Source organism: Anneissia japonica, unplaced genomic scaffold (assembly GCF_011630105.1).
Source record: "Anneissia japonica isolate Jap-2015-1 unplaced genomic scaffold, ASM1163010v1 scaffold287853_len143968_cov122, whole genome shotgun sequence".
Classification (NCBI taxonomy): domain Eukaryota; kingdom Metazoa; phylum Echinodermata; class Crinoidea; order Comatulida; family Comatulidae; genus Anneissia; species Anneissia japonica.
The window spans coordinates 2,806-18,573 of record NW_022705302.1 but is presented as its reverse complement, the minus strand read 5'-3'; the positions used below and the strand labels follow the sequence as shown (position 1 = coordinate 18,573).

The 15,768-nt window shown below is 33.5% G+C and overlaps 1 protein-coding gene across 3 annotated transcripts in view; it reads left to right on the top strand.

Moving 5' to 3' along the window:
• The window catches only part of LOC117105481, a 108,166-nt gene that overhangs the window by 90,119 nt on the left and 2,279 nt on the right, over positions 1-15,768 (top strand). The window contains exons 11-15 of one of the 3 annotated variants that reach the window (XM_033246644.1): positions 5,024-5,050; positions 7,563-7,625; positions 8,860-8,881; positions 10,076-10,262; positions 11,010-11,034. In XM_033246644.1, coding sequence (XP_033102535.1) covers positions 5,024-5,050; positions 7,563-7,625; positions 8,860-8,881; positions 10,076-10,262; positions 11,010-11,015 — 305 coding nt within the window. In that variant the 3' untranslated portion in view covers positions 11,016-11,034. The remainder of the gene's footprint in view (positions 1-5,023; positions 5,051-7,562; positions 7,626-8,859; positions 8,882-10,075; positions 10,263-11,009; positions 11,035-15,768) is intronic. The other 2 variants (XM_033246643.1, XM_033246645.1) reach the window with 2 other exon arrangements.

Sequence of the window (15,768 nt, the reverse complement as noted above, 5' to 3'; positions counted from 1 at the left end):
CAGTACATGGAGACTCACTTAAATAGTAATTCCATTTTACTTTTTGGCAATCCAGCCGGCTCTTGGGAAACATGAGACTACCTTTTCGTAGATCTTATTGTATTTTATATGAACATACATATACTTAAAATTTGAATGTGTAAAAAAAGACATTAAAACGCCATATAACGGTAGATACGCCGGAGCCCTCCATGGCTTCCTGCTTCTTGGCCCCCAAAGGGCCCCTGCCCATGGGCCCACGACCCTTCATTTTAGATGAAGCAATGGCTCTTAACAGAGTGACTTTAGTAAGGCTGTCTAAGTGATAAAGCTGGCTTTATTCTAAGAGTTAAAACAATACTTCGTTGGATTTTTGTACATTTTTAAAATTGTTACTTGTATTCTGCTGAGGATTTGCAATGTGGAACTGTAAGTGTTTTAAAACTAAATACTTCATGTTTATTGTTTGCCTTCTGGCCATCCTTAGTGATAGTGGATTATCCAGTGATGAACATCCTATTCAAGTATGTTTTATGTCATATACTGATATTAATTTAACTAGCTACACCATCATGGCTGAATTTGAATTTGAATCCTGCGCCATTAATAACAACACGTCATTGTGCAATGCTATGCAGATTTACATATTCACTGAGAGGCCTGGGTCTACCTATAACCTAAAGGTGCTCTCCAACTATACAGTAGTCCCTGTCGATCTGGATCACGATGGACTATGTTCTAGTTTTGCTTACAACTGCTATCGTCCTCAGTTATTTAGGATACGATACCATCGAAAAAAGAAGTTATCTAGACCAGTTGCTTACTACGCTAATCACTATGCTTTTGATCGCTTACTCCAAAGTACTGACGGTGACATACATCCTAACCCGGGTCCGGAGAGTGACCACCAGAGTCGAGTAAAGAAAGCTGTGTCTTGTTTATACTTCAATGCCAGAAGTATTGTAAATAAACTTGTGGATTTTCAAGCACTTCTCGAAACGGAGAAGTTACAAGTTGTTCTCTTAACAAAAACATGGATGGATTCTTCAGTACTGGATTCCGAAATAGTTGGAACTGATTTTGCGTTATTTAGGCGGGATAGAAACAGGCATGGAGGGGGTGTTGCCATTGCTGCGTCTAATGATCTTCATCCTTGTATAGCCGATGAGTTTTCCCATCCTAATATTGAGTTGATCTGGATAGAAATCAATCACGATATCGGATAATGGCAAATCACTGGTTGGTTGTCTATATAGGCCACCCAACTCTCGAACTGATTTTTACGATAAGTTACAAATCTGTATTGACAGTGTATTCCATCATATGCATAGATATCATAGTATAATTTTAGTAGGTGACCTAAATATCAATTATGATTCATACTCTTCTCCTCTGTGTCGGCTAAAGTCAATAGTTGATACTCTTGACTTTTCCCAACATGTCACGTTCACAACACGATCCGTGAATAATCCATTTAATGAAACCTGTAATAATATTACTGATCATCTTTATTGTAATAGGCCAGAAGTGATAGATAATGTTGTTTCCCATCCTGCTCTTCCTGGTTGTGATCACCTAGGCATTGCATTTACTTATAAGTGTAATTTCAAAACGCATTCCTTTTCCCATACTGGTACATTTTTTCAATATTCTAAAACAAATGGGGTACTTGTTTCGAACATACTGATATTGATACAATTTGGTACAATATTATTTGGTCCGATCTCGTCTTGATTCTAGCTGGGGACGTTATAAGGCGTGTAGGAATAAAGTAAAACACGAGTCCAATGCTGCCTACCACAAGTATATTACTGGTCTAGCTGATAAGTGTTCGGATAACGGCAAGGCCTTTTGGTCTTATGTCCGTAGCTGGTGTGCTAAACCACTTGCATCTAGCTTTGATATTAATGGCAATAAGACGTGTGATACTAATCAAATTGCTCATGCATTTAATAATTTTTTTGTTTCTAATTTTTCTAATGAGCAATTAACATCTGACTTTTCTGAATCCTCTTGTGTGGAACATGATAGCACTTTTCCTTCTCTTGACTTGATTCAAACTAAGAATCGCGAATTTCTCAAGATGATCAGTAAGCTCAAATGTGGTAAAAGTCCCGGTCCTGATGGGATCACGTCTACTATGTTGAAGTTATCGGCAATTTATATTGTCGAGCCACTCACAATGCTGTTCAATATTTCACTTAAAATAGGGAAAATATCCTCGGACTGGAAAAATGCCACCATTGCTCCCATCCACAAGAAAGATTAAAGATCAAGTATTACTAATTACTGACCGATATCTCTTTGTTCTGTTGTTGGGAAAGTGTTGGAGAGAATTGTTTCGAACAGACTTACACTTTATATGAGCACGCATGGTTTAATCTCAAATAACCAACATGGGTTTGTAAAGGGCAGATCGTGCACATCGCTGATCTGTTCCGTACATCACCACTGGGCCACCATTCTCGATGAGAAAAACCACCTCATATAGATGTAATATATTTAGATTGGAGCAACGCTTTTGATAAAGTCAATCATGCCATTCTGTTAAAAAAAAATTCATAAATACGGTATAAGTGGTCCTATGTGGAACTGGTTTGCATCGTTTTTATGTAACCGCTTACAGAAAGTAAACTTTCTGTAAGCGTTCATTTCAGAGGAATCCGCAGTTACCTCTGGGGTCCCGCAAGGGTCTGTTTTAGGACCGATTTTATTTAACATTTTTGTTCTGGACCTTGCAGACAATATCGCTTCATATATTCCCCTATATGCAGACGATACGGTCTTGTATCGGGCTATTCGTTGTCCTCTTTATGAACATTGTCCTTCAATCCGATTTAGATACTATATACAATTGGAGTAAGAATAATCACATGACTATTAACGAAACTAAATGTAAAATAATGAGAATCACCCGCTCAAAAGTTGTCAGTGAATCCTTGAAAACTTACAGTATTAATGGTTCCCAACTCAACATTGTAAAACATTATAAGTATCTTGGTGTTATTATTTCTTCAAATTTAGGGTGGGGGGAACATATAAAATCTGTCATATCTAAATCTTCACGTCTCTTGGGTTTCATCAAACGGCTCATTCCTTTTTCTAATTCAAAACTCATATTAAAATTATACACTGCTCTTGTTTGACCTCTCATTGAGTATGGTGTCCCAGTCTGGAATCCCTATCAAAAAGGACATATTCAGCAATTAGAATGCATTCAAAGGAGAGTGACAAGGGCCTGTTATTTATTTATCAATTGTCCACCTTATGAAGAGAGACTTACTAACCTTAGAATACTTTCTCTAAAACACTGATTTAATTTACTGACAATCTCATTTATTTGTAAGTGTCTACTCAATTCATGATTTGGATATATTTCCATTTGTTTCTGTCAATCAAAGACACACTGACAATTTAAAATTTACACATGCTTTTGCCAGGACTAATGCTTTAAAACACACAGCTTTTAATAGTTTCCCCCAACTCTGGAATGCTTTACCTACTGATAAAAGAAATTTATTACTCTTTAACATTAATAATTTTTTGATGGAACTGAATGATTATTATAACAACATTTAAGGGATTTGGGAATTTGCTCGATTGCTCTATTTGTGATTTATTTTATCTGTACTTTTTATTAGGCCTTTTAAATCTTTTTGTAATTATATTATGTTTTCTTATACCGTACTGCATTTTAATGTTTATAATATTTTTTAAATTATGTATATAGAATTGCGATATTGTATTTTTGTTGTCATGAGGAGAGCCCCTCGACAGTAGATCTTCTACTTTTGGGCAGTCCTGCCACATGACAACAATTACTATTTTTGAAATTTTATATTTGTATATTTTATATATTTATATCTATTTGGCGAAATAAATGAAATGAAATGAAATCTGCCCCTGGGGTTAGGCTATATTATGTGTTATAGGAAAACTGGTTTGACACACAAATCACAAAACAAACTGTATCATACTGTGTGGATTATACAAAGGTTAAAAGAATGCATGAACAATTTTTGAATGTATTCAACCTACAGTAAGTATAATATTTTCTCTTAGTGCATGAATATGAAAATATATTAATGACATCACGATTGATTAACAAAAATTAGCAAAGATTAAGGATAGTAAAATAACGTGGAATGTACACTTACGTAAGGATTGACTTATAATTGTTATTGTTGTTATACATTTTAATTCAATTCTTGGATTTTTTCCAGGAAAATTAGGCAGTAGACACACGCTCCTGCTGGGAGCCTAGTAGGCACTTTCAGTACTATAGTACTGATTTTCAAAGTGATACAGTGATGAGAATCATACAGTGTAGCAAACAATGAATCCAAAAATAAATTATATGAAATAAAATAGAAATAAAGGGAAGAGTTATTGATGAAAAATAATATTTTTTAATGATTTTGGAATGAAAACATTGACATCTCTTTGAAATTAATTTTTAATTTGTTACTAGTTCATTCCAGCTTTTGGATGAGTGATATAAAAAGTTCCAAGCATACAATATAAAATAAACATGCTTTGTACGAATACAAGGATAATAATAATAATAATAAATATGAAGAATTCATCTAGAAATCATCCTAACCCTGTAAATTACAATTGCCTTTGGCTAAATCTTGATTGAGCGATGCCCTGTGACGTAATGACAAACCTTACTTGAGTGCGTCTATATAACAAAAGTGCAGAAGATTCATAATTTTAAAAATTAGATATTTGTAACTGAGTATGCTAAATAAGTTCTCAAATTATATAAAATTTCTAAACAACTTCTTTAAAAGCTAATCTTGCATACTATCAAGGCTAAAAACTGATTGACCAAAGGTCAAAGCTTAGGACACTTTAAGTAACTTTCACATAGAATGCCTGAAGTCTGGCATGATTCAAAATGGCTTGAGAACTGTTTCACAACCAGCATATGCTCAAGCCAGGTAAATTCATCACACACACTTGTACTTGAGATATTTTTTCATTGATTTATTTATTATCAGTAGTTTTGAATATCTTAAATTTGTTTTCTTTGTTTCAGATAAACCCAACATTTTAGCTATAATACGTGAGTTACTTTATTATCATCCATCTTAACAACCATGAATTTATTATGCAAATGTATACTATATTTGACTTGATAAATGATTTCTTGTGTTTTAGAAAATACATTTTCTATATCTGGTATACTATGAATATGGTGTTTCTTTTAAATTTCAATATTATTTCATTATTCAGAATGAAAAGAAGTTTAGCTGCGTTAGTCTAATTTTGATACAAAATAAATGATGACAGGAATTTGGCACTTTAAGGACTGCAGATTTATTTAGCTCTAGCTTTTATCCACTTCTTCAGGAGATAAGTGTGATAGGAAATATCTATAATATACAGGAGATGGCTAAAACTGTAGGCAACTGAAATTTAATAGCGACTAATCTTAAAGCCCCATTCCCGGCAAAAATTCAATTTTTAAGAAAAATCTAATTTTTGTATAATGTTATAAAGATTTATAAATATAATACGGAATTGCTAGTTTAACTGAATTTAGACATTCCTAAGAATGAAAAAAATGTAAAATAAGACTGAAATTTGATTTTTTGTGTTCCACACAAAAAATAAATGCGGATGAATTTTTCATGTTGATTTTGCGATAGGTCGTGAGAAGAAATATCGTAGGCGCCGAAAACATTAGCCTATCCAACGCTGCTAGCTAGGCCTAGCCTTACCTCGATTTTAGGTTCTGTTATTACACATAAAAACGGCAGACATGATATTTTCCGTTGCTAGTATTGACACTTGTGAAATATAATATTTCATAGGAATTATTTCAAATTTGTTAAAAAACTGATTCTGACTGAGATTTTGACACTTAAACAAACATATCTCAGCCTAACCGAACGACCGCATTGTGCGAGATGCGAAATACAAAAAGTAATCTCATTAGAGAGGGCGCACTTTATTGACTGTATAAAGTATACATAAAAGAGAGAGTATTCCAGTGGATGCGATCTACAACCTCTGAATTTGCCTAGTAACGATGAATTCGTCGAGAAAATGGTAATATTTTATGAGAAATAGTCTGTATTTCTCATTTTTTTTATTCTTTTGCGTAAAACTAAAATTCATGCCAATATTTTTCCATGATTTATAATAATTGGAGTAATGCAAATGCATATTTTCTATAAAAAGTCATTTTTAGTGAAATTTTGCCGGGAATGGGGCTTTAAGACCTGGTTACACTGACGATAATGATAAAAAACTAAAAAGCAATAGAGGGATTTGGCGATGTTTGTTTACAGCCAGTCACGTGATCTACGGTGGGTGTACCATAAAAAACATTACAGTACGATCAGTGTGAAAGTGTAGTACAGTTGAACTTGCCTAAGGGTCATTCCATATGAGCTCAACCAAAGTTGAAAAATGTTCGCAGGTGACCGACTCCGATTTGGCTCAAATTTATTTTGGAGATACCTTTACATGAATAATGAACACAGCAGATTCTGAAAGCCTGGGCCAGAAATACCCTGTATACCAAATTTCAGCCCCTAACTCTGTCTCATTACCAAGATATTGACCTCCAAAAACCCTATAAATTGAAGTTTGCGATTTGCGAGGACGAAAAGGGAGCGTGGCACCCGATTTTTTTGGGGCCGTAACTCCGAAACCACTTGGAGTAAGTCTAGAATTTTGCATGTGTTTATTATTCATATAGATTGAGTTCATATGGAATGACCCCTAAGTCGAATCAATGCCATTTAAAAATTGTTAGACTTAGATAAAATTCAACTTACAGTTGTTTATTAATGGAAAACACAACAATTTGGCATGTAAAATAAGTTCAACTTAGAAATTATTTAAGTTAGGCAAGTTTAACTGTAAAAGGTAATGTTATGGTTTTGAAAAGAATCACCCACTGTTAACATGAGAAATTAATGGCAAGGAAAGGCAATACGATTATTCAAAATAGTGTTCCTTATTTATACTTATCCTAGCGTTCTCCTTGCATTGTATGCTTTGAAATTTATGTGATCCTTCGTAATCCTCAGGTAGCCTAGAAATCGTAGCATAGTCGGCGAGTCGACAATTCTTGTGCATAACTAAACAGGCTGTAGATATGCAGGGGCCTAGGCTTAATATTTCAAATTCCCTTGGACCACAAGTCACACAAAGTTTGTGTGGTGAATTTTGGGACATCAACAATCGACATAGAGTAACCTAAATTATGTTCAAAAGAACAAATACAGCAATTATGATGATCTTTACAGCAATAACATGCGACATCCGTTATAGAATTCTCCGCTGTGTAATTCCATTGTTTATACCCAAGTTAAGTCATGTGACGTCCATCACCGAATCCCTCTATTGTTCATATAGACAATAAGAAATAAGAGAATTTTTCACACCAGCACAATTCGATAACGATTTATCATGTAGTGTATATGATAACAACATATTTTCACAAATCACATCAAATGACATCATAATCATCCAAAACAATAAAATTGTGGTAGTAAGCACAATTTTATAATTTTTCCATGAAGAACATAATGTTTGTTTTAATTTTGGAATTTCTCTTGCAGTTGGCACTCTAGGAGGCTGTGTTGTTCTTGTAGGAATTAGTTTTGGTGGTTATCGTGTCTACAGTAAGTTTGACAACTTTAGTATCATAAATACACAGGTGTAAATCCATCTTTGTCAACGATAACCATAGGAATGGCCTCAATTCCAGGGTAGAAATAATATTGTTACTACTACTATACTGCTGGCCCTATTGAAAGGAGTGGATTTCGCTCGGCTTAATGGGTAAAGGGTTGTAGTTGGCGCAGCATTGTCTGCTCAGGTTTTCAACTTCCGCGGTTGGGAGTTTGAGTCTGATGTTGTCAGTGCCCAAGTTTCACATTTTGTGCAAAATTGGCCTCTTTTTTTAGCCAAAAAAAAAATGGTTAATTTTAACTTTTTGGGCTATGAATATGTCCAGAGTTTTGCTTTCAGTGTAAAAGACGTATTATAGAGATGGGAAGTCTGATAACGATTAATACACAATTTGGTCATAATTTTACATGTACCGTTCTACTGGCTAATTTGGCCCAGGTCAAATTAGGCCACAATTTATGTTGCAGCTAAAATATATTCCCCGAAGAATGGTTCTTCGCATGGTATTGATTTCCTTTTGTCTTTTTTTTTTTTTTTTTTTTTTTTTTTTTTTTTTTTTTTTTTTTTTTTTTTTGTCATTTTAAGAAATTTAGGGGGGCCCGGTCTGGCTTGGCCATACCTTGAAGCCGTCATTGTATACCATCAATATATTAATACATAGACATAAAATTCTTAAGGCAAGAATGAGATAATACATAGTTTTTACCGCATGAAGTTAACCTTAACTTAGTACCCAGCATGCAACGTGATAGCTCCACCCCTTTTGTAAACAAATCAAAATATGTATGTGCAAACCCGTAACTAACGTACGTCGAGCACATAAAATTCTGAAATTAACATACTCCGCAACGCAAGATGAATAAATTTTGATGCTATCCGATAACGTTAAGGTTAACGCAGTGCGGCGAAAACTACTTATTGTAAATATTTGTAAGATAGTATAATACATACTCAAAGTATCAAAATGCATACTGTCATTGTACATCAATGGGCTTTAAGATTACATAGGAGAGGCATCAGCTATATACAGATCTGGGTTCAGGCATGGACCAAGAGCTAAACAGTGCAGACATCTATATGTACCAACCAAACACCGGGGCGAGGAGCGGCTTAAACTAGTGCAGAAATGACAATGAATACTGCACAGTATATTATGCAATTAATTTGACCATTCTACAGCTTTGTAATATATATCTTATATATATCTTATTCTTTTATATGAAGAATCACAGAATTCAAAAAAACCGTGAGTATACAAATATGGTTTTCAGTTTGTTATTAATTAAATGCATATAAACATTTTCATATCATTTACAAGTTACTTCACAATTGTTGATTTAAAAAATATTGCAAAATAATGGCATGCATCAAGTAAAGCACTGCAATGCACTATACTAGCTACTAAATATTGTTTTTACATTTTGTAAAATTGTTTTAATATTAGGCTTATTATTATTATTGAGTTATTATTGTTGTTGTTGTTAGGGATATTATTACTATTGAGATTATTATTACTGTCATAATATTTTTGCTAATAAGCTCTAATTACTTTTGAAAGTTATTTTATATTGGCATTGTGGTGAACTTTCACTATTACTAACATTTTTTAACTTCGTCATTAAGTGAATCAATTCTGTTTTAGTAAATGGGCATGTGATACCTTTTTGGTAGATAATATTTGCATGTTGTGGTTCACTTAATCATCCTGTTTATGTAACATGAATGTTATTTCTTCCTTACCATCTTTACCTTTTTCTGTGACTACACAGGTTCCTTTGTAATAATCAAGAAATTATTTTTTAGTACCTTGCGTTAGAACACCCTCACACTTATAATTCATAAGTAAACAAGCATAACATTAGTGGCCTGAAGCTTTACATACAGTAGTTTGTTTTCTGCACTGTTCATTCACTGGTCTATATTTTTGTTGTACATGTCTCCCTCTAATGAAAGACCTTTCCAATTAAAGACCACCATTCTGTTGTCCCAAATTAACAAAAAGTTATTTTAACTTTATTCTGAGAGACCAAAGCTGCTTAAGACCATGGAAATCCCAGTCCCAAAGGGGATAATTGGAGGGAGACATGTAATTTTAACATTAATCATTTTCCAATAATATTACATACTATACTACATTAATTATTCTTTTATAACAAGATTAGACTCTATAAAATATATGAAATAGGCTGTGATCTTGATGCTTGATTCGCTTGTTCATTCTATAATTACTTAGATTGTTGAATATTGTTAGTAATTTAAATACAAATAAACCCAATACTTTTTAATAATAATTATTTAGTTTAAAATAACTCTTTTTAATTATGACTCATTGTGAGCCTGATATGTTTTTGACTTAATGATCTGATTGTATGAGGTAGCAAGCCAAGAAATGTACTAATCAGATTTAAGAGTTCACTGTGTTTAACCTACACTGCAATAGGCCAAAAGACCCAACATCAGACCCTGTTGTCCCACAAGGTGACGTTGAAATGAAACAACCAGATTCAAATTCAGACTTAAAGAGATACGCAGCAAGTGGTGGAGATTTGTACACTCAGGTTAGCATAAAGGATAAAAAGAAAAAACCTGATAGTGACAACGGATCTAATAAGCCTACAGCCGTTGACGTAAGTATACAGATGTTTGAGCCTCAAACATTTTAGCTGGAACCCCAAAGTTTTGTGTTATTGTGAATTTGTTTAGTATTCTACTAATGTTGAGATATTTTCTACACAGGCCATGTTGAGTCTCTGTTTGTTCAGTGTGTGTGAACATAATAAACATTCATTACTGTATGCAATATAATAATCTGTTCTATAAAACTAGGTAATATCCGATTCTATAGCTATAAAATTCATTATTTGTATTGCATACTTATTATTTCCAGTAAGTTAGAATAAGAAAAAGACACTGTTTATTTTCATAGATCCCTATGTTTTGATCTGTTTTTTCTGGATCTTAAACTTATTTGAACATATTTAATCAGCTATTAACAATATTACAATACAGTATATCATAGTAAATATACCACCACAAAATTTATAACTTGATTTAGTGGTTTTATAGACCAATTTAGTGAAATTATAAATGGAAATTTCCAATAACCTTGCAACTTCCACTGGGCCAGTATGCGTGCGGCACTCTATTGATTCATTCTAACTTGACTAACTAGCTGCTCAGGCTAGGCTAGGCCTCTGGAAGTCCCCCAGTGAGTTGCGAGACATTGGCGGCGCTGTTTCAAAATAAACCCGATAAAATGATCTATAAACTTAACAATCATAATATTAAATCCAATTTTCTTTTAATAATCAAAATATTGTATAGAAATACTATACCTCAGAATTGTTGAATCAATTATCCTTTATCTTGAACAGGTTTAACAATCAGTGCGATGATTTGGTAAATAATATATTCCGAAATTAAAGTTTTTAATGATAAACACATTTTTTATTAATCAGTAAGCATGCTAAAACTACAGGTCTCTCTCTAATGGAAGAAAACTCCAATTAAAGACCACTTTTCTGTGATTCTAAATTAACAAATGTTTTTTATTATTCTAATTAGAAACCAAAGCTGCTAAAGACTATGAAAACCCCAGTCCCAAAATTGTTCTTTAATTGGAGGAAGACCTGTACTCTGTTATGGTTCAGCAAGAGTTTTAGAAGTAGACAAAGTCTTATGTCCAATGCCTTCACATACTACTATGTGTGACTTAATACACTTTGTGAATTAATTGTAATGGTTACATTTGTGTTGAGCAAAAGGGTAAATACCTTTAATTCTAAATCAAATGGAGTTGCATGTGAATTTGAATTGCTATCCCTTTCCACTAATGTAGTGGTAATTGTAAGGATGATTGTGGTTGAAGATGTGAGATCTCCCAGTAATTCAGTATCGTCTGAACAGTGAGTGAGGAGGAGGATGATGGTTGAGGTTGAGAATAACAGTACACTTCAAATCTTCAACTACAACGGTATACACTTAATTTAATAGTTAAATTTGTTATAATTTATTTATGTAATAATTTAAGACATTTCGCAACAATTCATTTACTTAAAAAGGAGCAGGAAAAAAAGGGACTGGCCTCTGAAAAACGAAAACAGCATCACTGTAGCCTCGGGTGCAGTCTGTTTGGGACTGGGCTCCGGTAGTTTCCACTATTAGATATCCCACGGCTCCACTGCCATGCGCTGCCAAGACAGACATTATGCAAGCATTAATTAATTGGCAGGGACTGCATGTTGCATTGTGATGTCTTGAATCTTCTGATTGGTTGATTTGAAATGTTGGATTTATATTTACAGCCAATGATATGCCTGAGATTGTTTACCTGCATGTGATGCATCCTTAGTGGAGATGAATCATGCACCGATGATGACCCATGTCAAATATTTTCAGTTGTATCGCCATGTAACACCATATATGATATTGCCAGATATGTATCAGACCTACCTTGTCTCATGCATTTTGAGTGAGACTCCTGCATCAAAGGTCTATCTCAAGCTGTCACTCTCAAAGACCAAATCCTTGCACATAAAAGTAATATTTTCTACCGAAAAAAATTATAGGCCTATTGTAGCTCTCTCCATATATTTGCACCAAACCTCCTTCTGTACAATTAAACTTGCCTAAGTCGACTGTGCCTAAGTCAAATAATTTCTAAATCGATCATATTTTACAAATTGTTGTGTTTTCCATTAATTAACAATCTGTAAGTCAAATTTTATCTAAGTCGAACAATATTTCAATGGCATTTTGGATTCGACTTAGGCAAGTTCAACTGTAGTTTATATCTGAACATTGTTCTTTCATATTTTCATGATTAAATTAGTTGCACTAACACTGTGACTAATCAGTGGCAGATCCATGAATTTTTGTTGGTGAAATGAGTGGTGACTGATACCAATGGTGTGAGAAGGGTGGATCAAGGGAAATGTGTTAGGGTTTTCCCTTGCTGTGTTAATGAGGGCGTATGTGTGAAATCAGACGACTGTTTAAAGTTTCACCTGGTTGTTGGGGTCTAGACTAAGTCGTTAAATATACTAGGGCATATGATTTCATGCATGGTAAAAAAATTTTGTTGATTTATTTGACATTATTTTACAATTTATTTGTTTAAATTGAATTTGACGCTTTATCTTTATTGTTTTATTATGTGTTCATAAAAGTAGACATATTTTATAAAGTTCATCTTTAATATCATTTCCAATTGATAAATTTATTAAAATGCAAGTAAAATCTAAGTGTAAATTAAGTATGCACCTACCATGCCAACATTTGATTTTTTTTTTAAATATTATTTTGAAAGAGCAAGCAAAAAAAAAAAAAAAAAAATTAATATGTGCATAGTAATTTGAAATTCATTTAAGCAATCATTTTTAAAAAAGGTTTTTTTTTTTTTTTTTTTTTTTGTTGCTAAGTTCACCCCCTAAGTTAGCAATTAAGAATTACAATAAGGAATATCATATCAGGTATTGAAAATTATGGGGTTGTGATACCCACATAGATTTAATAATTACGGTAAATTGGTGGTGATCATAATATTTACAAAGAAAAGACTAACAGTCAGGAGAAAAGGTATTAACACTTCTTTTTGGCAGTCATGGTTTTTCAAGTGGGATTTGCTCCAATGGCAGAATTGGCATTAAACTGAAACTTCCACCATGCTTAAAGTATTGCTGGTTGAATAAGATTCATGTCTACTGATCCAATACTCTTGCTGAATTGCAATATCGTGACCCTGTCTGTAACTTGACCTTTGTTGGTGTACAGCTTGTGTTTTCTGCTGAAGTATCCTACGTTTGCTTCGCTATCAAGTTTGGCTTCATATACTATTTTATTCCTCCATATAGTAAGCAATATGAGGCATGTTGTGGCTAATTTGTAGCAAAAATTGAAATTCAAGTTATTAGTATTTTCAGATACCTGTGTATGTGTTCTAAGTCATTAAAATGAGTGGTCATTCATTCACATTTGACATTTCAAGCCTAAGTTATTAGAAAGTGAAAAGTACAGCACTCTTAGAGTCAAGATAAACATGATTTTGAGTAATTGCCTTTCAAAGTTATTTGTGCATACATTGTTTAATAGAATGAACTATGAAAATAATGTTAAATAAACAATTTGTTGACCACTTCCAGAACTAATACTTTTGGACATGATTAATAAGACATTAAACTGTTGATCTATAGTGAAAAACAAATTTGGATTTATAGGCAATTTTTTGAGCTCCCATATTTTGTAGCTCATTTAGTCATACTGGACTGTGCGACAACTTAACCATTTCGCCACGACATGCCTCGTATATGTGTGTGCATTCACCTTAAAGACATATAAGTGGAACGATTCCTATACTATAGCAGCATACCATCAATATACATATAGAAGAATGAGAAAATCATCTGCTACAAAAGATTGTAATAGCAGGTCCTTATATCAATTGGCCTTATATAGATGAGGAATGGGAAAAGAGCTATATGTAGGAGGTAGGGGGAGGTGGAGAGTGGAGACAGGCAGAGCTATTATGCAAATGCACAGACACTCTGAGCACTATAGGCAGTATAATAATTACCGAGCTATAAGTAATAATATTTTGAGAGGACTGAGAATTCAAGCTCTTAAAGGGCAGCTGGATGATATTAGAAAGAAGACAAAGGGACACCACTTTTGAGGGGATATCCTTACTTCCAAGTTCCCCCCCCCCTAAACATCTGTCATAGATCTACAACTGAGCCAACAGCAATTAGAAGTGATGTTGAATGTAGGAATAGGCCAGAAACTGAACAAGAGATTTTGGTACAGTATTAGGATTGTCCAAATCCAAGGTAGGAACAGGTCAGAAGCTTAGGTAGGAACCGGCAAAAACATTTACATTAGGAAGGGCTAAAGCTAAGAGACTCTAGGGTCAAGATCTTTTAAAAGGAATGGGATAAGAGTCATAACTTTATTAATTTAATGATGAATTACTTAAAGAGTAAGCTTCATACATACAACCAAAACACAAAATTTTACAGACAAAAATAAATGACGAGCTATAAAGTAATAGGCATTTAGTAGTAGGGTGGGTTTTAGACAGGCTGATACATTGTGATGATTTGTAACTTCACTGGAGCATGTCTGTCTCGTAATGTAGCAAGCTGTATTGTGTAGAAACCCACTATTACACATGGCATTACACAACTTAGTTGTTACTGTTTGACTTTATTATTATCCAAGTCTTTTTGCTGTGTATTTATGATATTGCAACCCTTATTATTTTCCTGTTTCTTCATCTGTTCTATCATCTCTATTCCAATATTAATTGCCCTCAATTTAATTTATTTGTATCATTTTAGCAGATTTAGAACAAAGTTCTTTGGTGAACATTTCACTTTAATTTAAAGACGCTTTCAATTCACACAAATCAATTCACTTAGTGGTAGTAAATGGACCTTCTGGTCACTTTATTCTGGTATTAAATTCTGATATTATTTAGTTCCATCCACTACACTCACTGTGTATCATTTTGCTACAGCTCCACCCTCAGTAAGAAACTTATTAAAATGGACCTACAATGAGACCATTGTGCTAAAGTAGCAAGAACTCCTACATTATTGCTCTATAGTTTATCTGTATTCCATTTGTTTTCTCTTCTAAAAAGCTTCACAATATTGAAGTATACTGAAGTAATTTCATCAATTTCTTTTACATTAAACTTGGTGACTTGGGATATAAAGATTCAATAAACATCAAATTGGCTGTTTGTGCCTAGCTATATATCATATACTTGGCTGGGGTGTGTGTACATATTAGGTAAATGTTGGTTGGGATGGTGTATACAATTCAATTTGTTATATTTAATATTGTATTATTTTTGGATTGTGTTGCTGTCATTATTGTACTGTGTTTGTGTACTGTTGTTTAAGTAATGGTAGCCTATGTTTTAGTGTGATGTCATCCCACATTAAACCACAGGTAAAAAACACACAGGATTGTGTTTCCATTTGTGTGGATTAAAATTAGCACGGGCTAATCAACGTTGTTTTTTTGTTTGTTTTTTTTTTTTTGTAATGGGAAATGGGGTACATGGCGAGTGACTGCGACTTGTGTAGATATTTTACAAAGGAAATTTTGACATCTGTTTTTAGGGAGCTC